The 25,835-nt window shown below is 38.6% G+C and overlaps 2 protein-coding genes across 4 annotated transcripts; one reads left to right on the plus strand and one right to left on the minus strand.

Annotated features, from left to right (window-relative positions):
* Positions 1-3,307: 3,307 nt before the first annotated feature.
* rin1a (Ras and Rab interactor 1a) lies at positions 3,308-12,841 on the plus strand. The gene is made up of 11 exons (XM_046867862.1): positions 3,308-3,617; positions 6,356-6,544; positions 6,772-6,886; positions 7,384-7,456; positions 7,546-7,637; positions 7,904-8,469; positions 8,589-9,093; positions 9,873-10,181; positions 10,284-10,415; positions 10,495-10,655; positions 10,936-12,841. The coding sequence occupies exons 2-11, from the start codon at positions 6,356-6,358 to the stop codon at positions 11,248-11,250; spliced, it is 2,457 nt and encodes an 818-aa protein (XP_046723818.1). The 5' UTR covers positions 3,308-3,617; the 3' UTR covers positions 11,251-12,841.
* Positions 12,709-24,283, minus strand: dpp3 (dipeptidyl-peptidase 3). 3 transcript variants are annotated; one of them, XM_046867863.1, is made up of 18 exons: positions 24,178-24,283; positions 21,870-22,186; positions 21,683-21,772; positions 19,915-20,052; positions 19,734-19,808; positions 19,317-19,407; positions 19,100-19,230; positions 18,846-18,976; positions 18,115-18,173; positions 17,829-18,023; positions 17,636-17,748; positions 17,408-17,500; positions 17,236-17,298; positions 16,243-16,367; positions 16,031-16,151; positions 15,375-15,554; positions 14,574-14,736; positions 12,709-13,576 (listed from the first exon to the last, which is right to left on the minus strand). In XM_046867863.1, exons 2-18 carry the CDS (start codon positions 22,137-22,139, stop codon positions 13,434-13,436), a joined length of 2,181 nt encoding a protein of 726 aa, XP_046723819.1. In that variant the 5' UTR covers positions 22,140-22,186; positions 24,178-24,283; the 3' UTR covers positions 12,709-13,433. The 3 variants fall into 3 exon arrangements, with proteins under 3 accessions (XP_046723819.1, XP_046723820.1, XP_046723821.1); XM_046867864.1 differs by having other exon boundaries at positions 24,185-24,270; XM_046867865.1 differs by lacking the exon at positions 24,178-24,283 and adding an exon at positions 24,079-24,098.
* Positions 24,284-25,835: the final 1,552 nt, after the last annotated feature.

Genomic DNA, 25,835 nt, shown 5'->3' on the forward strand with positions numbered 1-25,835 from the left:
ATAATTAATAATAATAATAATAATAATAATAATAATGATAATAATAATAATAATATAAAGTAAAATACATTTATTATGTTGAGGAATATAAATTGTGTTTGGGAATGACTGTCCCAAAATGAAATTGTTGTGCTGTAGCGCCATTTTCAGGCAAAAGCTGGTCATTTCCTTTATGAGGTTTCTGTTGACATTCATTCCAGTACAAGCTACACAATTCTTTATGGGAAATCATCAAGCAAGCAAGCAAGCAAAGTTAATCACAATAAAAAACATAGTGATTATAATAATAAAAATACTAATGATGATGATGATGGTAATAATAATAAGTAGGAGTAGGAGTAGTGATTGTTAATAGCAGTAGTAATAGTAGTAGTAAGAGGAGGAGTAAGAAAAGAAGTAGATTGTGGCTATAGAGGTATTAATAAAACTAGTAAGAGGAGGAGTACCACAGTAGTGGTACCACAGTAGGAGGAGTACCACAGTAGTAGTACCACAGAGAGGAGGAGTACCACAGTAGTAGTAATAGTGGTAGTAGAAGTAGAAGTAGTTGTACTCATACTTCTAGTAAGTGGAAGTAGAGGAGAAGTGGATGAGTACATAGTACTACTACTAGTAATACTGGCAGTAGAGGTGCTAATAGTAGTAGTAATAATAGTAGTAGTATACAATAGTATTGTAGTAGTAGTGACAGTATGGTATGTTTTCATTGTCATTTGTTTTATTTTTTATAACTGTCATTAATTTTTCAATTTTTTATGTCTTACTTTTGATCATTCTTTTAAATAAAGATAGATGGGAATTGCCACCATTATTAAGTAATAAAAATGAAAGGTACCAAAAAGTTTAAAGATAATGGTGGCAGATGAGGAAACCGTTGACAAATCAAAAATAGAGGTGTTATCCAGGCTGTAAGAAAGAGTATAAAAAGACTGCATTTGCTATGATTTTGGACACTTCCTTGGAAATTTCTGACTTTGTTTCTGCTCATTTAAAGCCTGATTTTTTTGACATCACAACCCTGGATTCTACACTTAGTCTATTTTTTTAAATTGGTGTTTTAACTTGCTTCATTTTGTTTTCAATTAGCTACGGCAGTAGTGGTGGTGGTGGTAATAGTAGTAGTAATACTGGTGGTGGTGGTAGTTGAAATAGTAGTAGTAATGGTGGTGATGGTAGTGGTAATACTAGTAGAAATAGCAGTGGTGGTAGAATAAGTAGTAGTAACAGTGGTAGTGGTGGTAGTTGTAATAGTAGGAGTAGTAGTGGTGGTGGTAGTAATAATAGTAGTAATAATGGTGGTGGTGGTAGTGGTAGTTGTAATTGTAGTAGTAGTAATAGTAGTAGTAGTAGCAGTGGTGGTGGTGGTGGTAGTAATAGTAGTATTAATAGTGGTGGTGGTGATGGTGGTAAAGGTGTTAATAGTAGTAGTAATGGTGGTGGTGATGGTGGTAGTAGTAGTTGTAATAGTAGGAAGTAATGGTGGTGGTGATGGTGGTAGTAGTAGTTGTAATAGTAGGAAGTAATGGTGGTGGTGATGGTGGTAGTAGTAGTGTAATAGTAGTAGTAGTAATGATGGTGGTAAAGGTGTTAATAGTAGTAGTAGTAATAATAGTAGTAGTGGTGGTGGTGGTGTTAGTCGTGATAGTAGTAGTTGTATTAGTAGTAGTAATTAGGGTGGTGATGGTGGTAGTAGTAGTAGTAGTAGTAGTAGTAATAATGGTGGTGGTGGTGGTGATGGTGGTAGTAGTAGTGTAAGAGTAGTAGTAATGGTGGTGGTGATGGTGGTAGTAGTAGTTGTAATAGTAGGAAGTAATGGTGGTGGTGATGGTAGTAGTAGTTGTAATAGTAGTAGTAATAGTAGTAGTGGTGGTGGTGGTGGTAGTAATAATAGTAGTAGTAATGGTGGTGGTGATGGTGGTAGTAATAGTAGTAGTAGTAGTAGTAGTAATAATGGTGGTGGTGGTGATGGTAGTAGTAGTTGTAAGAGTAGTAGTAATGGTGGTAGTGATCGTGGTAGTGGTAATAGTAGTAGTAATGGTGTGGTGGTGTTGGTCGTGATAGTAGTAGTTGTATTAGTAGTAGTAATGATGGTGGTAATGGTGGTAGTAGTAGTTTAAGAGTAGTAGTAATGGTGGTGGTGATGGTGGTAAAGGTGTTAATAGTAGTAGTAATGGTGTGGTGGTGTTGGTCGTGATAGTAGTAGTTGTATTAGTAGTAGTAATGATGGTGGTGATGGTGATAGTAGTTGTAAGAGTAGTAATGGTGGTGGTGGTGGTGTTGGTCGTGATAGTAGTAGTGTAATAGTAGTAGTAATAATGGTGGTGATGGTGGTAGTAGTAGTTGTAAGAGTAGTATTAATGGTGGTGGTGTTGTTAGTTGTAATAGTAGCAGTAATGGTGGTTGTAATGGTGGTAGTAGTAGTTGTAATAGTAGGAAGTAATAATGGTGGTGGTGATGGTGGTAGTAGTAGTTTAAGAGTAGTAGTGATGGTGGTAGTGTTCGTGGTAGTGGTAATAGTAGTAATGGTGTGGTGGTGTTGGTCGTGATAGTAGTAGTTGTATTAGTAGTAGTAATGGTGGTGGTGGTAGTGGTAGTTGTAATTGTAGTAGTTGTAAGAGTAGTAGTAATGGTGGTAGTGATCGTGGTAGTGGTAATAGTAGTAGTAATGGTGTGGTGGTGTTGGTCGTGATAGTAGTAGTTGTATTAGTAGTAGTAATGATGGTGGTGATGGTGATAGTAGTAGTTGTAAGAGTAGTAGTAATGGTGGTAGTGATCGTGGTAGTGTTAATAGCAGTAGTAATGGTGTGGTGGTGTTGGTCGTGATAGTAGTAGTTGTATTAGTAGTAGTAATGATGGTGGTGATGGTGATAGTAGTTGTAAGAGTAGTAGTAATGGTGGTGGTGGTGGTGTTGGTCGTGATAGTAGTAGTTGTAATAGTAGTAGTAATAATGGTGGTGATGGTGGTAGTAGTAGTTGTAAGAGTAGTATTAATGGTGGTGGTGGTGTTGTTAGTTGTAATAGTAGCAGTAATGGTGGTTGTAATGGTGGTAGTAGTATTAGTAGTAGAAGTAATAGTACAATACTGGTGATGATAGTAATGATGGTGGTAAAGCGACAGACCTAAAGCTTTGCAATCTACTTGAGCCACTACATTATTAAAATCCCACACCTACGCAGTTTTACTTTCCTATTATTTATTAACAAAAAAAAAACATTTCCGATGACGCAAGTTTTGCTGTGAACGTGACTCAGTGTCCAGCTCACCGTAGTGCCCACAAGGTGTAGGCTACCTGCCTGGTTAACCAAAGCGCATGCGTAGACGCACAGGAACTTTTGCCATTTACAAAAATCACAGTGGAAATCACGCAGAGGAAGAAGGAGTGTGAATAATGCCTGAATCACAGGTTCACCCACTGGGGGGGGGGAAGAGACTGAACGAGATCTTCTCACACACGTGGAAGAGGAACTAGAGCTGCCGATTTCCCCTGTGAGCAAAAACACAAGAGACTCATTCTACTCTGCTGTGGTCCAGCGGTTCTTCATGGATCTGACAGCTTCGTGGCACAAAGTAGTGTTTTAGCTACTGGAACTGTGAGAAGATCGCCGAGGTGGAAAAGGTAAGCGGTTAGTTTCTTTCAGCGGCTATAAATCTCTGGACTTTTATTACTTTATGAAGCATGATCCCTTTTACTAGTATACTACTGCAAAGCTTGGATGAGTTCTCCTGAACCTGAGATGTGGATTCGGTTACATTTGGGTATTTCATACACATCTGGTCTTACAACCCTGTTTCCACTTTCAACATCTGGGGAAAAATTAGACTGGATTATTATTAGTCTACATTGCTTGGATATTTAGATCAGATTGTTGTCGTCTGCTGTGTATAGTAATAAACTTATTTGTAAGTTACACAAAGAGAACCTGTATGCTGTATATATATATATATATATATATATATATATATATATATATACTGTAGTGTATATAGTGTACTTTAGAGCTGTGGGTTTATTATGCACCTTCAATCTTTACATAGACAACAAATAAGAGTAACAAATCAGATACAAAAAAAGTCCAATGATTCTTCATTTTCTTTCCTAAAAGTATTCATTATCCCAACCATAAGTGTGTTAACAGTTCAGTATCTTAAACAGTTCCATTATAACATTTGCAGGATCATGGATGTTATGCAAAATTACCACAAACACCTCCAAAGCACATACTTATAATCTTCCACCCCACCAAGCCTGGACTTGCTGGCTCATTTACACACCCTATACGTAGGTCTGTTCCCTTCTTCTCCTGCCTAAACACGAACTCTGTAATCTCTTTACATCATATGACTTCTGAGGTTTTTTCCCCCCTTTCAAGCTGAAAAGCCATCTTGAAGAACATCTTTTAAATCTCTGTCTGAGCAACTATGAAGGAAACATCCTACCAGAATAGAAGCAATGTTGTGGAGAAAGAAATAAAAAACTTTGTAATGCCTGAAAACATGGTGGACAACATTGAATTCTCTCTTATAACTTTTCTTTTATATCATCATTCGTATAATCCTATCAGATGTAAAAAAAATACTAGTTTAGTTAAGTTAGTTTAAAAGTTTTTTCCCCCAGAATAGGCTAGTGTGTCAGTGGGTGGGAATGCCCGGTAGGACGTGTGGGCCAGTGTTGCTATAGCAGCCAACGACTGCTAAAAAAAGGATTATTCTTCACCATCCCACTCAGAAGCAGCCTATGCCAGGGGTACCTAAACTTTGTAACACTTACTGATCAGTTTCACTTTCTGCGAATATACTCTTAGCAAACGAGTGCAAAAAAGAAACATATTTGCTATTGAAAAACGAATCCTGAATCTGAAAAAAGTTATTTTTATAACAGTTTCAAATAGTGATTTATTTTGCACATTTATATTATACAGCACATAATGATAATAATAATAATAATGATAATAATATTTTGTTAATGCTTTTCTAAATAAATGTCCAATTCTTTGACTTAATGTGAAATAATTTTGTGCAAAAATACATTACATGGACAAAAGTATTGAGATATGTGGTTCTTTCCCAAACTTTGAACACAAACTTGGAGGCACACAATTGTAGGATGTCTTTGGATGATGAAGCATTGCATTTTCCCTTCACTTAAACTAGGAGACCCAAACCTGTTCCAGCATAACAATGTCCCTCTCCATGAAGATATGGTTTTAATGAGATGGAGTGGAAGATCTTCCTGCTATAGAGCTCAACCTCAACCCTACTGAACAACTTTTGGGTTGACTTAGAACCCTGACTGCACCCCAGGCCTCCTCACCTCACCTACATCAGTACCTGACTTTGCTAACACCATTGTGGATGAATGAGCACAAATCTCCAGAAATGATTTTCAAAATCTAGTAGAACATCTTCCCAAAAGAGTGAAGCAGCAAATGGGAAAAATGTGTAATGAGATGTTCAAGAGGCAGATACAAATCTTGTGGTCAGGTGCCCACAAACTTTTTGATAAAGTAAATGAGGCTTGGGTTTGCTAATACTAATTTCAAGGAAAAAGAAAGAAACAAGCAAAATAAAACATTTAATCAACAATCTGTTTTAATAGCATTCAGGACTTTAAACAGTGGGTAATAGCAGTTGTTCATCTTATTGGACTTTGTCAACTTTGTCTTTTTTTATGATTGAGATATTTTGTATGTTTAGGATGATATTATAAACATGCTACAACTGAGAATAGACAAGTTCAGTCAAAGAAGTCCAACACAAAAATGTTAGAAAATTAGTCAGATTATGACAAACAGCACTCACATGACCAGGAGGAGGAATGAGCCCAAAGTGGGGGGTTTCCAAAATCCAGTAAGAACAGAAGGTCATCGGGAGAAATAAGGCACATGTTTGTGTAGAAAATAGCCATTAAATGGAAAAAAGTTACACAATCACTTTGAGATGACTGGAAAATAATAAAAAAAAGGTAAGAGTATTTACTGAAAAGGAAGTCCAGAGCATCAGAATGGTCAAGTTGTTCTTTGTAAGAACATTATGTACATTTATGAGAAGTTCATATGCGCATAATGCCGTCTACTACCACCTGATTGACCATTACACATTCATACTCGTGAGTTTCACCAAAAAATGCTCGATGTGTGTCAAATTCATTTGTTTGTTTAATGAAAGTGATAGAAATAACTATGCATTCTTGGACCCCTAAACACTGCACCCTTTCCATGCAGTCTTTCCAACATTCCAATAACAGAACTGTAACCTTTTTTTGTATTTAATACATTGAACCACACAGGATGCCACCTCAGCTATTTACTTGGTACTACATGTGGTATCACTTGCATGTTGTTAAATACATTGTAGATGCAGGACGACCACGTGTATGACTATCCAGATGCCCCTCCAGTAGGAGAGAAGAAGATATGTCCTCAGCGAGGCTCCTTGAAGAGCATCAGTGTGCTGGATCGCCTGCTGCTCACATACCCCGTATGGCTGCAGATGTCTATAAACTCAGCCACGTCACTTCACATCCTACAGCGTGAACCCCCAGGGGTGAGGAACATCCACTCACAAATTGATACAAAAAATAAACACATGTTCAAATATGTCAGAAACTCCAGAAAGCCTAATTTCCTTTATTATAAAGAAATCTTCTGTTTCTCATGTGGTTCCTGGGAAATGGGTTCATTTGAAAATAATATAAGACTCACAAGAATCGTGAACAAAATGCTAAAAAACAGTATTTTGTTGTAAATGTAAGGGTTACTTCAATTTTGTAGACTTTTCTGGTGCGAAAGTCCAGCACATCCCAGAAGAAAATGCTGTGTCTAAGGCTAGCAGATGACAGCGTACCATCGTTTGTCAAACAGTTTATCATCCGGGAAAAGGATTCAAGTAAGAGCATAAAGACAAAACACAAAATGTTATATTATATATATACACACACACACACACACACACACACACACACACACACAGACAGACACACACAGTCAGCCCCCAACCTACGAATGCCCGACTTACAAATTTTCTGAGATACGAACACGGACATTGCCACCCTTTTAAAATCCACACGCACTATTCACATTTGACAACACTGCAAACAGAGGGAGAAGAAGAAGAACGCCTGACAGGCATACATTATGGAACCGAGACACGTCACTCTTCTCGACTTACGAACACTTTTCCGGTCCCAATGTATTTCGTAAGTTGGGGGCTACCTGTGTGTGTATATATATATATATATATATATATATATATATATATATATATATATATATATATATATAAAATATCTATACATTTATAAATATTAATAATTGGAACTTGGTGTTGAACAATTCGCTTGGATGAATGTGGATATATACTAATTGTTACTCTCCACCCCCCAGCTTTCTCTTTGGAAAGCTCAGCTATAAGTTTCCCAGACCTTTGTAGACTTATTGCCTTCTACTGTGTGAGCCGGTATTTAAAACTCATTTCTTTTCATTTTAATTCAATAATTGTAATTGTTATTGTTAATGATGATGATTTATTTAACTTATTTACATTAGGGATGTGCTTCCATTTACTCTGGAGTTACCAGAGGCCATAGCCAAGGCTTCATCCCAGAAACAGTTGGAATCCATTTCTCATATGGGTGTGGGTAAGTACATGGTGGTTTTACTCTAGACTGTGGTCATCCAAGTATTTTTTAAAGACTGTGGAAACTCAGTAAATATAGATTGTCACCATTATTACAATGTAGGTTAAGGTATGAGAATGTGTTGGGTTTAGCTTCAGCTGCAGCTCACGTTAGACTATGATTAACTAGGTTTAAAAGTAATGACCTCAAGAATGTAATTTTCCTCGAAAGATCTTTATTACAACGAACATGAACAATGAAATGACCCTTTGCCTTATGTCATACAGAGTTCTGGAGTTCTCAGTTAAACTTTCGTGGGCCTCGCAACGGTCCTCCACCAGTACAGGATGCGCCTGTAGTCCAAAATTCGAAACCACAACAGTCTATCACATCTACTAGCACCCAAGAAACACTGTTCCAGGAGTTTTGCCCGATTCAAACCCGAAGTCCCTCTGAACTGGATCAGGGAGCAGGGCAGGGAGCTTTATGTTTTATCAACCCACTATTCCTACAAGAGCATCCCATTCGTGGTGCCATGCACAAGCGTCATCATTTTAAACGCAGCATAAAGGTTCGCGTCTCCACCGAAAACACAAGTTCGCTTTCACCCCCTGTCACCCCGGCACCACCTCCGCCACTATTCGCGAAAGCCAACTGTAAAGGAAAGAAGGTGCAGGAAAGTGAAGTGGTTCGGACCAATGAGGAGGATAAGAGAAGTGTTGAAGCTGTTGAGGAAGATTCCGATTATCTACAGCCTCCTCTTCTTCCAAAGAAAAAGTCTGCCCCAGTCACGATAACCCTCTCTCCAACGGCCGAGGAGGAGGACTACCATTCACCGAAAGCTCTTCTGCAGGTACAACATACCCTCAAACTGCACTCCATAAATAATTACTGTAATTCCTTTGCCTGGTTTATTCATTTGCTTTACTTAGTCTATGGTTTGCATGGTTTATTCATATGCTTCACACACAGGCCCATAGAAAAATCCCTGTGGAGAGTGAAGAGGAAAATGAGGAGGAGGACATCGGACTAGTCCTTGAGAAAAGAAAAGCACCATCCCTCACCGAGTTGGACAGCAGCAGCTCCATTAGCAGCCTTGACGAGGCCGAAGAGTGTCCTCGCAGGCCTTCCCTCACACATGGCACTAGTAACCCTATCATCCCCTCTCCTTATCCTCCTCACCAGTCTGTTTCGGCTCTGCGAAAGATGAGTGCAGCGTTTGTATCGTTCTTTGTACCAGGGAAGAGAGTCATACGGCTGGTCGAAGACCTTTCGCAAGACAGGCGTATGGCATTTGGTGCTCTGATACAAGACTTCTTGAAAGAGCAAAGGGAAGCACTGAATCTCCGGTGCCTGACAACCACGGTGGAGATGCTGCAGGGTTTGCGTCACTTTATCAACCAGGCTAAGGTGTTTCTGTTGGAGTGTGGAGAGCTTGAGCCACCAATCGAGACCCTCGTGCCCGAGGATGAGAAAGGTACACAGCACAGATTTTTTTTATAGTGCCTTTTTTATGACACGCAGTGGTGACACACAAACTATGTAGTTGAGTAAAAGTAGAAATACAGCAGGTAAAATATCACTCCAGTAAAAATGCTCCCTTTAAACTTTCACTGGAGTAAAAGTATTTGCCTTGAAATGTACTTTAGTATCCAGTGTACAATGATTTATTATGGCTATAATGTTCCTAGAATGATTTTTGGCACAAGACTCTGCTTAATCAACTCAGTTTATGTGAAAAGACGGTTAATCTATTAATAGAATGATATTAATGAGTCAAACACTGATATTTATTAAAATGATCAAGAGCCCAAAACCTTATTTTGAACTCCTTCCAAAAAAACTGCGCAATTAAGGCCAAGGGTGATGTGACGAGTTCGAGTCAGGAGTTTCTTCCATCATTTCTTCATCTCAAAATGTTCCGCTTGCTGTTGAACTGACGCTGAACTGTATGTTGATGCTAAGTAGATAAAACGCCAATCAAAACAAGTTCAAACAGCAAACGTGCTCTACTCTGATTGATGGCTCGCTGCATGTTTGACCAGTTAAGTTTTTATCCACTCAAACAATTTTCCAAGATATTTCACTTGAAAATGTAGTGAAGGTAAAGTTTTCTTAAATATACCAATACTCGATAAAAGCTGCTTAAGTACAGTAACGAATTACATTTGCTTCATTACTGTCCACCACTGATAACATGTTACATCTAGGGCTCATGATAATAAGCAAACTGTGCCTATCCATGTGTTTTTGTAGACCAGACACTGGAAAAAGCCCTGTTCCGCTGTGTACTGAAACCTCTGAAAGGGCAGATTGACGCCGCGCTCTATAATGTGCACGAACATGACGGCTCTATGAAGAGGCTGACTCAGAGTATGGCGAGAGCCAGAGACGCTTCGCCGCGAGAGCTTTTTGGAGTGCAGGTTGCTGTGCCTGATGCTCATGGCATTGAGAAGATAAAGCACAAGATGTCTCTGATGAGACGTGCCTATTCACCCATCGACAAAGTCATTTTTCTACTGCAGATCTGCAAGCTCATCTATAAAGCCATGAAGACCAATACAGGTGAGGACTGCATGGAGTACACAAACTCACTTTGTGAAATTTCTCATTTCTAGTTTTATAATCAATCAAAATTATAATTTTTTTTAAAACTTCATACTACAGGGCAAGAATTTGGAGCTGATGACTTCCTGCCAGCTCTTTCCTATGTGATCGTGCAGTGCAACATGCCCGAGTTTTCTCTAGAAGTGGAGTATATGATGGAGCTGCTAGAAACCTCTTGGCTGACTGGAGAGGGTAGAGATATCATGCATTATTAAACACAAATATTGCATGCTTTTATGTTAACTCATCACTCACCTTCATTTCCTGTCAGGTGGATACTATCTGACCAGTGTTTACGCCAGCCTTAGCTATATACAGAGTGAGCCAGATGCTATGCCTTCCAGTAAACTTACCCACCAAGTCAAGGAATCCCTGAAGGAGTGGAGCCTCCGTCGTAGCACAGAGTCCAAGAGCCAGAATGACATAAAACAGGTCAGTTATTCTGACTTTTTCTTTGTAGAATAACAATCAAGATTTATTCTAAGTGGAGGTGGTAGCTTGGTGGTTAAGGCTTTGGACTTAGGAGGCGAAGGTCATGAGCTCAAACCCCAGCCACACCAAGCTGCCACTGCTGGGCCCCTGAGCAAGGCCCTTTACCCTATAGCTGCTCAGTTGGATAAATGAGATGAATGTAAGTCGCTCTGGATAAGGGCATCTACCAAATGCCATAAATGTAAATTATAACCCATGTTAATATCTTTGTATTCTGTAGAGGTTTGTAAAGGTGCTGTTCCAAGATGGAGAGTGCAGTCTGGTAAAGACTTTGCAATGGAAGGAAGGGTTCAGCGGAGAAGCTTTGGCACAACTCTGCGCCAACAAATTTGGAGTGGACAAGCCAGACGAGTTTTGCCTGTACTGGAGAAGTAGTGGAAAGTTAATACAAGTTCCTCTAGATGCTCAGATTCAAGACCTGCAGAACCTGGGTACCAGCAGTGCTCCACTCATTTACCAGCACTCCAATCAGGATATGAAATCTAGCAAGTTGACCAGAGAGGGAGCGTTGGACCTTTCAGGGGAAGCCTCGTAATGGGACCTAACGCAGAGAAGGCTTTAATGTTGTACGTTCAAGGAAAGTGGAGAACAACTTACAAACTACAATTGAAAATATATTGAAATGTAAAATATGTTACTTTTTCTGAGGTTTTATTAATTTATCTTTAGATAAGTGTATAGTGGAAATAAAAATCGTTTACATAGTTGTAGCTGTATTTTAATTTATGTTTCGTGCCAAATTGTTTATTTTTCTGTATTCATATGGGACCTAAGAAAACCTTGTACATTTTGCTAAATAAATTCATTTTTCTGTAATAACACTAAGATTGATGTACACTATATGGACAAAAGGTATTGGGACACCTGACATTTCTCACCATATGTGGTTCTTCTGGAGGTACACAATTGTATAGGATGTCTTTGGATGTGATATAATAAAATTGTGTTCACTTGAACTTGAAAACCCAAACCTGTCCCAGCATGGCAATGCCCCTGTGCACAAAGCGAGCTCCATGAAGTTATGGTTTGCATAGGTTGGAGAGGAGGATCTTGAGTGGCCTGCTATATGATCTCAATCCTATTGAACACCTTTGGGATGAATTGGAAAACTGACTGCACCCCAGGTCTCCTCACCTTACCTCCATCAGTACCTGACTTTACCAACACCGTTGTGGCTGATGAACGCAAACGGTCCACAAGCACACCTATAAAATGTGGTGGAACATCTTCCCAGAAAAGTGGAGGGAATTATAAGAGCAAGTTGGGACTAAATGTGGAATGTGATGCTTTAAAAAAAAAAAAACTTAATACCAGGTGTCTGCAAACATTTGGCAGTATAGTGTATGATGGCAGTGATGCTTCTATTTCTATTATACTTTCTATACACTATTGTACAACATTTCTTACATCTTTTCATTTTGTTCCTCTGTGCTGCACATTTTAAGTTATTAAATTATCCATTAAACGCACCTACCCCATTCATCAGTTAAATAAAAATAATTGTTGAATTGAACCTCGGTAAAATACGCAGGACCAGAACCAGGATTGTGAAAACCTCAGCTTGTTTATAAACAACCTTTACGAGTCAACCTGGACTTAAATGTATGCAAATGTTTGCCATTTGTAGACAGGGTTTCCACAGGGACTTCAAAAGTCTAAAATAATATTTTTCAAAATCAAAATCTAGGCCTTGTGTGTTTTTTTATGTGATGTAGGTCCTAAATTTAATTCTTAATGGTCTTAAAGTCTTAGATTTGACTTTGTGAAACCTGCAGAAACCCTGGTAGTGAACAAAAAAATTGTGATACTGTGCAAATAATGGTCTTTAAGATATCAATAAAAAAAAAAAAAAAAAGATTCTCCTGTTTTGAGTATTATAGCGGTTTCCATTTTTGTGCTGCAACAATGACAACATAGTACTTATTTGTGGAACAACGTAATGTTTGTTCTTGGAACGAAAAAAAGAGAACAGAAAGAGCGAACCAAAACAGACTCTGAAAAATCACATTTTAATTAGGTAGGAAATGCTTCCCCTAGTCAGCAGCCACAGTCTTCATTTATAGGAAATGCCATAAAGACAGCCCAGTCCACTAAAAAACTGACTTCTGAGGAAACATTCCACTAAACTCACAAATTGACTAGCCGGTTTGTGATGTGATGTATTGCTGATCGGTACATAAAGATGATTACATGGCGCACGTTTGTTAAAACGTTCACAGAAGTGCAACAGGTTTAGATTACATAAGTGCTTCTCCCACTCCGCCCTCACACAGCACATTTTCTCTCACCGATGCTTTAACACATATCCATCTGTGTGGGAAGCGTAGGCTGTGGTCCCATCTCAAACACAGAGGAGTGATTGCATATTCTGAATAAAAAAAAAACCTGACTTACTGACATTGGTGTACAGAGCTTAGAGGAAAGAAAAAAAAAGTAGGTTAACTGTTACAACGTTTGAGGAAGAACAAGCAAAGCATTAAGCATTGTGCATATAGGCAAGTACATCTGAAACTGGACCTTATGGGTTTTTTGTGTCGTTTTCGTTTTTTGTTTTTTTCTACAATCACTTCCACTATTTTTCTACAATCACTTCCAGCATACCCTTAGAACCATCTTTTGATTTCATTTGATCATTTCTTTCCTGGATGCAGTTTGTACCTGCAGGCTTTTAGGGCAGTTTTAATCTGAGAAGCTGACTCTCGGTATACAATGCTCCCCTCAGCACCAGCAGGTTGCATCTTTGGAGGCCATTTCCAGCAGCTGAGCCTCCATTTCCTCAGCATCCTCAGTGAAGCGCTGGGTAAAAGACTGGATCAGTCCTGCAGCACTCGCCTCGTACTCCTCCAGCTCCACGGCCTCCCCTTAAACAACACCAAACAGTTTAATAGTAACATGCTACGATGCAACACTGTTTGCTATAAAAAAAATATATATATATATGGGGCAGGAGGGGAAAAAAAAGGGATAAGCAATTAATTAATTAAATGAAGGTGAAGCACACCAGATTCAGGCCAGACATATAGACGTTATATCTCTGGGTGTGAAACCTTTCTGAATAAATACTGCTTGATGGTTACATCGTTTACATTACACATTCATACAGAACCCCGATATGGGTTATGAAGCACCATCATATTCACGCTGTATTGAGCATACAATAGAAGCTAAACTATATGGACAGACGTATTGAGACACCAGACATTTCTTGCCCTATGCGGTTCTTCTGGAGACATACAATTGTGCAGGACGTCTTTGGATGAGGTATAATAACATTGTGTTCACTTGAACTTGGAAACCCAAACCTGTTCCAGCATGGCAATGCCCCTGTGCACAAAGTGAGCTCCATGAAGATATGGTTTACATGCTTTGGAGTGGAAGATCTTCAGAGCTATAGAACTCTGATCTCAATTCTACTGAACACTTTTGGGATGAATGTGAACACTGACTGCACCCCAGGCCTCCTCACCTCACCTACATCAGTACATGGCTTTACTAACACTCTTGTGGCTAAATTAATCTCACACAAATCTCTACAAAATCTAGTGGAGCATCTTCCCAAAAGAGTGGAGGGAATTATAAGAGCAAATTGGGATTAAATGTGGGATGCGATGCTCAAAAAGCACATATACTTATGACCAGGTGGCAATATAATGTGTATGTTGTAAAGAGTCAAGAAGCCCAAGAACTGCAAAATCTACAAATCACCAATGATGAAAGTATATAAATGCAATTACAATTGCGAAAAAATAAATAAAAGTATATATTTAATAATATATTTCCGAGCTGCTTCAGACAGGAACAAAAAGTATTGGGCTCAAACAGACACTGGGTAGCAGAATCTGAGCATCGAGAGCTGACCTTTGACTCGAGTGTTGGCCTGGACAAACATCTTGCGAGCCTCCTTGCGAAGCAGCACCGTCTCACGGAGTCGCAGGAAATCGTGAGCACCACCAGCGGTCACTGCAGAGTAGCGCTCGTACAACGCTCGGCCTCCCTCCACATCAGCCGTGGACTTGTGCACCTGGGGGAAATGGGATCAATCAATTCAGAAAGCTGATCTTGTAAATTCTCGGTTCTTTGTTTTAAAGTTTCTAATCCCTGGTCACGGTCAATAAATGCTGAAAGGGCTGGAAATGTAAACATTATTGAGATGCTGATTTGGTCTGCCAGTTTAATGAATAAGGCTGTTAAATTGTTAATGCCGGGGAACATTTTTGGAAGGACAATTTGCACAAGTTTTCCTATTTACTGTATGTTTTTTTTCTGCCTCAATGTATTTCACAGGCAATTTTTTACAATCAATTTATTTCATTTCAAAGATTTGCATAGGGTTGGGGTACCTTTATGCTAGAGCCCTGCTTCTTCGTAATCCCGCTCCTGCCGAGGATGACCATTACCACCCTCTCCCGCAATTAATTTACAGCTTGTTTCGTTTTTGTGACGTAAATACCCGTTTTTATTCTCTTCTCCACTTCATTTGTTGACTGTATTCTCGTTATATAGTCCTATGGCAAATTGCAGGACTGAGGGATGGAGAGACTTGCGCGATATTTGTTTGACCGCCCGCGGCAAAGGGTAACACCCTTTGCCGCGGGCAGCCCTCTTCCTTATACTACACCAATTAGGGTAAACTGCACAAACAACAACTTTATCATGTACCTGAAGACTGCAGAGGAACTTCTGGATGGCACTCTTGCCCACTGTGTGAATCTTACTGCGGTCCAGCGTGATGAGGGCGTCAGGTTGACCGTCCACGCCTGTGGTCTGACTCAAGGTCACTAAACCCTCTCCTGCTTCCAACAGTACACGCAGGATCACAAAACGGGCCTGCATATGAGCCTACAACACACACAAAAACACACATGAATGCCCATACAGGGAGACCCAAAGCTCCAACAACTAGGGAAAGGAGTCATAAACGTCTGCATTCGGTTTAAAAAAGAATTTAGAAATACAATGAACAGTAGTTTTAACCAAAACTCTAAGAAAATTACAGCTTTGGGGACTATTTGTATCCCTCCAAATACTCCATAATGAAGGAGTTAGCAATGCTGAAACTTTGCTATACACTTTATTATATATATAAAAAAATAATTAAAAAAAGCTTGATTTTACAATCTTGATTTAATCACTTCATCTACAGAAAAAAAGAAAAAAAAAAAAGGTTTCCAAACTAGTTGCTGCTAATTAACCTAAAATGTTGTGTACAGGTTCTTATTATAGTGCTTGGTGTTACGTAACTGTTTTGGCAATTCTGCATGTAAACGAATCTTGCCAAGAAAGTGAATTAAACCGAGACTAATATTGTTGCAAACCTGTCTCCAGCTCTTGCTCTCTGGTGTGTAAAACTCCAGGCCAAGCAGACCGGCACGGACCATGGTCAACCAGTTAACGTACACCACGTCCTCTGCTGCATCACCGTCGTGGCCAAAGATGCTGCATTGAGGAACAGTAACATCTCAGCTCAAATACAATGTGCAAGCTGAAATACTTCAAATGTGCGAGCGTGGGTCAGCGTTTGCGTTACCTCAGGACCTGCTTGTTCAGACAGAGGTAGAGCCCTACGCACTCTGCCCTACACTCTTCATATGATGAAGCGATGGTTGAGAACTTGCTGTCCCATGTCTCACTGCCTTTGTACCAGCTGGTAATCTAAAAAAGAAGAAGTGTAGTAAAGCGCACACGGTCAAACCGAGACATTTTTAGAAGAACAATGCATTGGTTGGGTTTTAAAACCGCAAATATTTGCTAGACAAAGATGTTCTTTGATTTGGATGAAGTTATTCCAAATAAACTTTTAGTTTGAATGCATAGCAGAACCGAACAAAAACACAAATATTCTGTCAGCATTATGCTAATCTTTTTACACATGCATTAGACTTTTCAAAATATTACTGTAGGGTTACTTCTTTTTCTAGTTTATATTTATGCAAGTATAATTCTCCCCCCCAAAAAAAGGCAAAAGGAGTCATGCATATCTTTTAAAATACTTAAATGATACCAATAAATGCAACACCCAATTACTGCCAGACAGTAATGGCATATCTAGAGAGATAATAGAACATGGACAAATAGACATTTATTAACCAAATCACACTTTGTGTAAACAATTGATATTGTTTACACAAAGTTACGTGTGTAACTGTATGCTGTACGTTTGTCCAGTCCTGAAGTATTTGATCAGTCAGTGCACATGAGGGTAAGTGTGCCTTTTAAAATCGGATACAAACTAAACACATTTCTGCATCAGTTATTATTTGTTGCCACACAGATGCATGAATGCAATGATTCTAATTTAGCCACCATAATTTAACCTAATCTAATTTTGATGCCATTAGGCTAAAACCAGGGTTTCTGCAAATGAATGACTTTAAGACCTAAATAAGACCAGTAAGAATAACATTTAAGACACTACATCACAACAAAGCAAATACGTTGTTAGTACCTGGCTTTACCCGAGCCCAAAACCCTGTAAATAATAAAACCAATGACAGTCTACAATGTTGAACAACAGACTCACCAATTCCCCCGTCTCTGGATTACGGACTTCAGTCTTATCAAAGTTGAATTTCCCTTTTTCATCCTACACACAAAAATAAGTTGATGCCATCTGCCACATTGTGAAACCCAATACTTGTAAGTTATTTAAAAAAAATGTAGAAACACACAAAAAAAAAGGACATCACACTCACCTGCATGAAGAGTTTACCACTGCCATGCCCCAGAAGCTCATGTAGCCCAACCTGCACCTCAAAAGAAGGGCCTTTCCACTTGATGTAGAAATCCTGCAGGCATAAAGACGAATTTAAATCATTGTCTGTTCAAGTCTGAACGCTTTGATCAATGCACAATTTATAAATAACAATATATAAAGAAAAAGAAATGATGCATTCTAATGTACAATTCATGTGAAAATTTACCTTGTCTTTTTCCTCCAAAAAAGTGAGTTTGTCTTTCTGCGTTGCATATGCCACAGCCAGCACGTTCCCAAGAGACACGTTTTTAAAGCCTTCCGTTTGTCTGATATCATCATCTGGAAAAAGAGGAAATGTTTACTATGGAACATTGTCTGCAAAAATCAATTCAAAACTACACTAAATGTGTTTAACTCACAGTTTGGAATATTGATTCCTGCTGGGATGCCACTGCCGGCGAAAGTCAGCACATCCAACGAGGTGAAATCGGGTTTGAGGAAGCGATCCTTTTCGAAAGCGGCAGGCCACGGCAACTCGGGCAGCAAGACTTCAGCCGAGCTCACTAACTCTGCAAACCGAGCACTCATCGCCTTGTTCACCACAGCAACAAAACCTGCAGTGAGCCGCCAGATACGTAAAGATGTAACAAACTACCTGTGGCACTGATCATGGAGGTCGAGAGCAGAATCAGAATTTAATCTTACCTTCAAACTCGCCTCTTGAACCAAATGGATCTCTGTAGCTCTCAATGAAGCCAATGTAACTATTAGGCAGAACAAAAACAATATAAATGTTAAGCATGTGGTATGTATAAATGTGGAGAAAAAGACTGGGAAATTTAAAAATAAAAAAGTTAAGAAGTAAATGATTAATATTTTATTTTAGATAACCTGATTTTTAAATGAAACAATAAATGGCAGACACACCAAATAATATCAAACAACAACAAAAAAAAGGGAAAAAAAAATTATCTGCAATACTTTCTTTCTAAATGAGAGTTTATGTAAATTGGATAGCCCCACTCTATTTCACTAAAAACTGGTGTAATACCAAGGCTGCATATACCTTCCTGTAATTTGCATCTTGAAACCTGATTGGCTTTTGAATTTTATGATTCAATAACACTTACCTGTGACATATTCCTAAGAGCATAGCATATAAATACATTTCCCATAAAAGGTAAAAGAAAAATAATAAATAAATACATATATTAATTAATTTTGAAAAAATAATTGTGGTTAATTGTGATTAGAAATGTAAAAAATAAATAAATAAATAAATAAATAAATACTAAAAAAGAATTTTTGCTGAAAATGTAATCATGGTAAATTTTTATGTAAAATAAATAAATAAATAAATTAATTAAAAAAGCAAAATAATTTAACTGTGGTAAATTTTGATGTAAATTTTTTTATATTTTTTGCTCTATATTCACCTCTCCACAATAGGTCCCTTGTCTTTTATCCAGAAACGGGAACCTTCTTTATGAGCATCCACAGACCCATAGGTGAAACTTTTTATATACTCCTCCAGCATTTGACTCTGGTTCTCATTAGCAGCGTAAGCCTATGCACAAGGACAAGAGAAATAATTAGAAACTGATAACTGCATTTCTCTAAGAGTCTTAAAAAAAATAAAAAAATAAAAAAAAAACTATTACACTAAAAATACATGTTCTACATGATTTACCTTTGCTTTTTCCAGGTTTTGGCCGACTTTCTCCATAAGATATGCATAGTCCCCTCTCTGAACAGAAAATGAAGCACCCTCAAAGTCAAATGTGCCGCAGCAAGTCTCTCCCTCACCCTCAACAGCACAATCTGTAAAAAAATTAAAAGAGTAGACATCAGAGAAAAACATAATAGATATAGGGCTGATTCTGCGTTTTTTTTTTACATTTCCTCACCCTTCTTCACTGCAGAGGCGAGGCGCACCTCGTAGCAGCGTTTCCCGTCGGACTCAGTCTTAAACAAACGCGTGTTGTAGGCACTCAGGTTCTGGGGACAAAGAACATTGTAATCTTGAGTAGGAAATTTGCTCACACCAAATCTCCAGTTCTCCAAAGTCTATATGGTAGACTTAGAAATTCTTCCCACAATATATTTTATATATATATCACATGTCAAGTGTTTCAATTAGATTATCAAAGTGCTTGAAAAGCAAAAGCACTACTAGGAGATGAAGTGGTTTTAAAATCCAGCATCTTCTTTCATCGGATAAAAATGGAACTGATATGCGCTGTAGTATGCCAGGAAAATGGTCTCCCAAAAGACATCACAAAAATAAAGTGTTTTAAATATTAATAACAGTCTAATTACTGAACCTTGGAGTCGAGAAATTTCTGGGCGAACTCTGCATCTTCTAAGAAGCAGTTCCCTGAGAAGTATGTGGAGATCCCCTTTAAAAGACACAAAAAAAAAAACAGTCACCCGAATGATTTTTACCAGACAGATTTTTTTTTTTCTTCAAATCAAGAAGATAAAAGTTTATTAGAGCGAACTTACTTCATCCCCGAGTCCAAGCTGTTTCTGCTTTTCTTCCAAAGAGTAGAGAAGGTGGGAGCAGCTGTTCCACAGAGCCTCCATCTCAGCAGGGTTCTCTTTATAGGCCTTGCTTTCCCACACCACTATCTTAAACTTCTCCTGCACATGGAACGAAGACTTCAGTCAATACTAGGTTATGACAGAATGCAGTGTTAAAATGACGTTCTTTCCGACATTTAGTGTTTTAGACACCACACATTATATGTTACACGATTAAACATAAAATTAGTATTATAATAGGCCTGTGGATGGCATACTCGCATGTTCTCCACATACGTTCGTCTGATTTCACCCCAAATCTGAAAAAGCATGCTATTAGATTGCCTAGGTACTCGAAATTGCCCCAGGAGTAAATGTATGTGTGTGAGAGCGAGAGAGTAAGAGAGAGAGTGAGAGAGTGTGTGTGTGTGTGTGTGTGTGTGTGTGTGTGTGTGTGTGTGTGTGTGTGTGTGTGTGTGTGACCTGCAGTGGACTGATGCTCTATTTAGGGTGTATTCTAACATCATGCACTGAAATAGGATCTGACCATTGACTCTAACCAGTATATTAAATAAATAGGCATCTTAAATTTCAAAAGATAAAATCAATATTTTCTAACAGCATTTTATACATTTTAATGTAATAAATACAACTTTGTTTACATTTATGGAGTTATGGAGACACTCTTACCCAGAGATACTTAAGTGAGCAGTTAAGAGCCTTGCTCAAGGGCCCAGGAGTGAGCCTTGGTTTGAACCTGTGATCTTCCACTCCAGGGTCCAATGCCTTAACTGCAGTACCACCTCCCAAAATGACACCTCAATCCCTACATTCTCTTCTCATTTATACAACTGAGCATCTATGGAGTTAAGGGCCTTGCTCAGGGGACCAGGAGGGGCAGGAACTCATGACATTCAGATCCAAAGTTCAATGCCTTAATCACTAAGCTACCACCTCCCCTTCATCATCATCTGCTTTAGTGCCTGGATGCTCCTGATTGCAATATCATGCTTAAATGTGCTACAGTGTGTATTACTGGGTTGCTGTCTTGCTGATATATGACCAGTATGAAGCAGTTATTGAAGATAACCAGTAGAAATACGAGGTGGTATTAAAAAGTTTCGACATTAGACAGTATTTTATTCATCCACATTTACACACTATCACCTTCAAAAAATGTCCGCTTGTACAGCAATACAGCGCACCCAGCGTTCCTGCCACTTCTGAAATGTGTCCTGGAAGTCTTCTTTTAGAAGCACCTTCCACAATGTTCTCCGACAACCATCATGTACAAGTTGCCGAACAATTTCGACATTGAGGTTTCGGTTTTCAGGGTTTGAGCTTGTTGAGGGTCTTCCTGATCTCTCGTCGTCTTCCAGTGAGGTTCTTCCGTTCTTGAAGCCATTTGAAACGCCTCGAACGACTGGTTGCAGCATCGCCGTGTATATCCACGCATGTCATGTCAAAAGTCTCTGTGGCGGATTTGCCCAATTTCATGCAGAACCTCACGCTTGCTCTTTGTTGTAACTTGCTGTCCGTGATGAAATCGCAGACGTGGTAATGATTGCCAGAATAGCACCATTAGTCTCGAAACTTTTTGATAGCACCTCGTATTATACAAAAATAAAACGATTTTCTTCTTCAGAGGTTCCAAAAAGCATCTCAAACCTTTGTGCTCCACAGCATGAACTGTATCGCTGATGTGATATTTTAATTAGAGAAAAAAAAACGACTATACTGGACACTTTACCTTTGGCAAATTGGGGATGAACTTTGTGTCACCAAATGACTTGTAGTTTCCCATGTTTGCATAAAGCCCAGCAGCATAAACAAGGAATGCCTGATGCAAAAAAGAGAGAGAGAAAAAAAAAAAAGATCAATATTTGTCCTCTCACTGTTCTGCTAATTATTGAGACGGCCAAATGTCTGTTTCTTACCTGGTATTCATCTGAGCTCAGGCCGGCTGCGGCCGCCACCTCTTCCAGCTGTGCAGGCGTCTGCTTCCGGAAGATCCTCTGCAGGAGCACGTAGATGACCGGAGATTCTGGTGAGGTCTGCAGCAGAACCACCAAGCCGCCATACCAAGCTGCCCGTGAGAGGTAATGTGCATATAGCTGCTCTTTAGAAGACAGCAGACGAAAGGCCTCGGCACAATCCAGAACAGAGATCCCAATGTCGTTGGGGAGGTAGTACTGAGAATCCACCATGCTGGTTTACAAGCAGTGTGCTCTTCTAACGGAGTTCACAAGGGACCCTGTAGGAGAAAAAGATGATGTGTGATTTACCACATCTACCCAAAGGGGAATAAATTGCACCACTCTTATTTTATAACGTACAGAAGCATCTTTCTATGTAAAAGAAAAATAGTAAAGGTACAAAAAGTGTATGTTTGTGTAGACCATCCCATTGACAAAAAAAAAAAAAAAGAATGTTTTTCCTCAGACAAAAACAAAACAAAAAAAAATTGTCTGAGAATGTAGTTAATGTATAGATTCAAGAACACCATGAGAAGTTTTTATAAGAAAACCGTCAATCAGCCAATAAGAAATGAACCACCATATATTACATTCTGACATTTAGCACACGGCCTTATCCAGAGCGGCATACAAACGTGCCGAGTCTGCATAAATGAATGTGTCAACAGTGGACTTAGGATCCCATCAGCCTAAAACTCTGTTGAGAGGCAATATAATACTTTTTTTAATAAACTAATTCTCCTTAGAAATGTTCAGTCTTCCACGGAAAGCAGATAGCTACGTGTCCAGTGGGTTGCACAATCACAATCCTCCTCATAAAGCAAAATTTGTAATTTCATGGTGGTTGAAAATATAAATCTGAAGAATATTCCAGGGAGTAAATGCACGCACTTACGTAATTAAAGCAAAACTTATATAAATTACAAGAAGGAAGAAACATTAATTATTTTCACTTGCTATGCCTTTTGATACTTTGTGTAGTTTACCTGAATTTGTCTTTCTATCTGTGTCTATTTATCTATCGGTCTGTCTATCTCTCTCTTTATCTATCTATCTCTCTGTCATTATTAGCGACCATTATGATCGCTCGTCTGTTGGTTCGGACCACACGGACCAGCCTTCGCTCCCTGCATGCGTCAATGCGTCCTCGTCCACCCGTGACCCTGTCTCCGGGTCACCACTATTGGAGCACTTTTGATAGATACTGACCACTGCGGACCAGGAAAACCGCACAAGAGCTGCAGTTTTGGAGATGCTCTGATACAGACGTCTAGACACAATTTGGCGCTTGTCAAACTCACTCAAATCCTTACACTCGCCTATTTTTCCTGCTTCTAACACGTCAACTTTGAGGACAAAATGTTTAAAATGCCTAAGAATTCCACCTCCTAAGAAATGCCATGATGAGATGAATATTGTTATTCACTTCACCTGTCATAATGGTATGCCTGATCAGTCTGCCTGCCTATCTATCTATCTATCTATCTATCTATCTATCTATCTATCTATCTATCTATAGTTTTTTTTCAATCGACAATCTTCTAGTTGACGATAGATTTTAGCTCAGCAGTTAAAGATGGGACACTGATCAGAAGGTCAGGAATTCAGGCCCAGGTATCACCAAGCTGCCACACTTGGGCCCTTGATCAAGGCCCTTAACCCTCTGTGCTCCAGGGGGCGCTGTTTCATTGCTGGCGTGCTGACCCTCAGCTTCTGAACAAACTGGGATATGCGAAGAAAGAATTTCACTGTGCAATAAAGTATATATGAGAAATAAAGACTAATCTATATATTTTTCTCAAAATACATTTGTTCATCTCTTGACATTCACCACATTTGCAATCATTTCTTAAATACAAACAAATTTATTTATGTGATCATCGGCCAGTCCTTGGATTTTTTTTATGAGTCCTATAATCTACTCCTAAAAACAAGAATTCAGTTTATACCTGGAATAAAATACCTATATAACTATTTCTAGGCGGATAGAAACTCTATCCCTTTGTAGCGAAAGTCTCGCATGCTTTACCAGCCCAATGTTTCATCTGTAACGGAGACGGACTTCTACTTTCAATTTTCCCAACACACTAGTTTCGGCTAACAAAGCTAACACTGCTAGCTCAGGTTGCTAACTTGGCAGTTGTCTTGTTCAGGTTCGGTCCAAAAATACCTCCAAAACCGGACGTCCATAACACCTACTCTTTGACCTTATTTTCCCCATTCAGCGAAAGATTATTTTTGTGCAGCTGCAACCTGCATTTATACGTACTTTATACCTCAATTCTGCGCTCCAGCCTGTCAAAATGCAGCCTCACTGTCCACCCAGACTTCCGCTATTCATTCAATAAAGGGCCCGACTCGGAGCCAATCACGTGTGAGAAATGAAGACTGATGCGCATTTCAGCCAATAAGTGGTGAGTTACGCATGAACGAGGGGCGGGATCTCTTCAAATTAAACCATACACTGATGATTTTTATAGTTTAGTATTTAAAAAGCTGCAAAGAATTGTACTTTATTCATTATAGCTAGTTTAATTATTTTTTAAATAAGCTTGAACTGTATAAAAAAATTAAAGCTTATTTATGTAGATCATTGCACAAAAGTATTGCACAGGAAGATCTAGAAAAAAAAGTTAAAAAGTAAAGTAAAAAATTACAGTTAATATATAAAAATAGCAAATTGAAACTAACAAATAAAACTACCTAAATACTAAAATAAAAATGCTACACACGCTATACAGTAGAAATGCAGAAACAATGCTAAAAAAAAAAGGAAAAATTGCAATTGGGAAAAACTTTTGAAAACTAAAGACCAGCTTCATGTCTCTGATTAGAGGTTATTAAAAAGCTGTATTGTGTATTGTACTATAATGCAAATAGTTTCTCATCATACTATACGTTTGACTGAACTTTGAAAATAAAACTGCATTAGTTAAGCAGATTACAGAGTCATACTTTCTATTGATTTATTTATTTTTAAATCATAATAATAATAACCATGGCAACAAAAAATATAAAATAATATTTGGTATAATGCAAAAAAAAAATTCGACCCACGGCTCTCAGGCAAGTTTGATTTTGGCCCTTCACAGGGAAACATTTAGGCACTTCTGCTCTAAAATGCCCTAGATTTGGGGGTCCAATGTGGATAGTTCTGGACTAGTTTCTAACAGTTGGAAAGATCTAGATTTTACTGCTTCCACTCATTTACTGTAAAGATAGCAAGGCTTTACTTGTCAAAGAATGTTCCATTTTCCCTTCACTTGAACTAAAAGACTCAAACTAGTTGACGATTTCCCAGTACATAAAACCAGCTATATGAAGATATGGTTTACATTAGTTGCAGTGGAAGAATTAATGCACCCCAGGCCTCCTCACCTTATGCTCACCTGAATGAGCATAAATCATCACAAGGATGATCCAAAATTTAGTGGAACATCTTTTCAGAAGAGTAAAGGTTATTATACAGCGAATAGGGACATAATGTTGAATGGGATTTCCAAAATGCACATACAAATCTAATGGACTGGTGTCCACAAACTTTTGTCCATACAATGTATCATAATAAACTGCATTCTATTACTACATTAATAGTATAAGATTGTTTACTCATTGAATTTAAAGACTGGTAATGCTCTGTTAGAGGTTTTAAAAATATCAGAAACTAATCTGAATGACAGTGTCTCCATCGTTAGTTATGCCAGGTCTAAAACACTAAAATAAGCATTTGTTTATAGATTTTCGTACATTTTCAGTTGAAATGTTGTTTGCGACAGTAATCTGATTGTCTGTAATTTTGGTTGAAAAACATCACAAGCCACTCTCATCACAAATTCCCATATCCCATATAATATGCTATGTAACCTTTGTCAAAACGGTCACTTGCAAAGCAGTGTTCAGAATCTCATGATGATTATATTGGTTTTC

This window comes from Silurus meridionalis, chromosome 15, assembly GCF_014805685.1.
Source record: "Silurus meridionalis isolate SWU-2019-XX chromosome 15, ASM1480568v1, whole genome shotgun sequence".
NCBI classification, from domain to species: Eukaryota; Metazoa; Chordata; class Actinopteri; order Siluriformes; family Siluridae; genus Silurus; species Silurus meridionalis.

Coding starts and splice junctions, on each gene's coding strand:
- dpp3 (XM_046867863.1), bottom strand. CDS start 22,139: ATGGTGGATTCTCAGTACTACCTCCCCAACGACATTGGGATCTCTGTT. Junction 18,174..18,845: donor AAGGGACCTATTGTGGAGAG/GTGAATATAGAG, acceptor TCTGCCTAATAG/TTACATTGGCTTCATTGAGA. Junction 17,501..17,635: donor TTTTGGAGGAAAAAGACAAG/GTAAATTTTCAC, acceptor TTATGCCTGCAG/GATTTCTACATCAAGTGGAA.
- rin1a (XM_046867862.1), top strand. CDS start 6,356: ATGCAGGACGACCACGTGTATGACTATCCAGATGCCCCTCCAGTAGGA. Junction 8,470..8,588: donor CACCGAAAGCTCTTCTGCAG/GTACAACATACC, acceptor CTTCACACACAG/GCCCATAGAAAAATCCCTGT. Junction 9,094..9,872: donor CGTGCCCGAGGATGAGAAAG/GTACACAGCACA, acceptor GTGTTTTTGTAG/ACCAGACACTGGAAAAAGCC.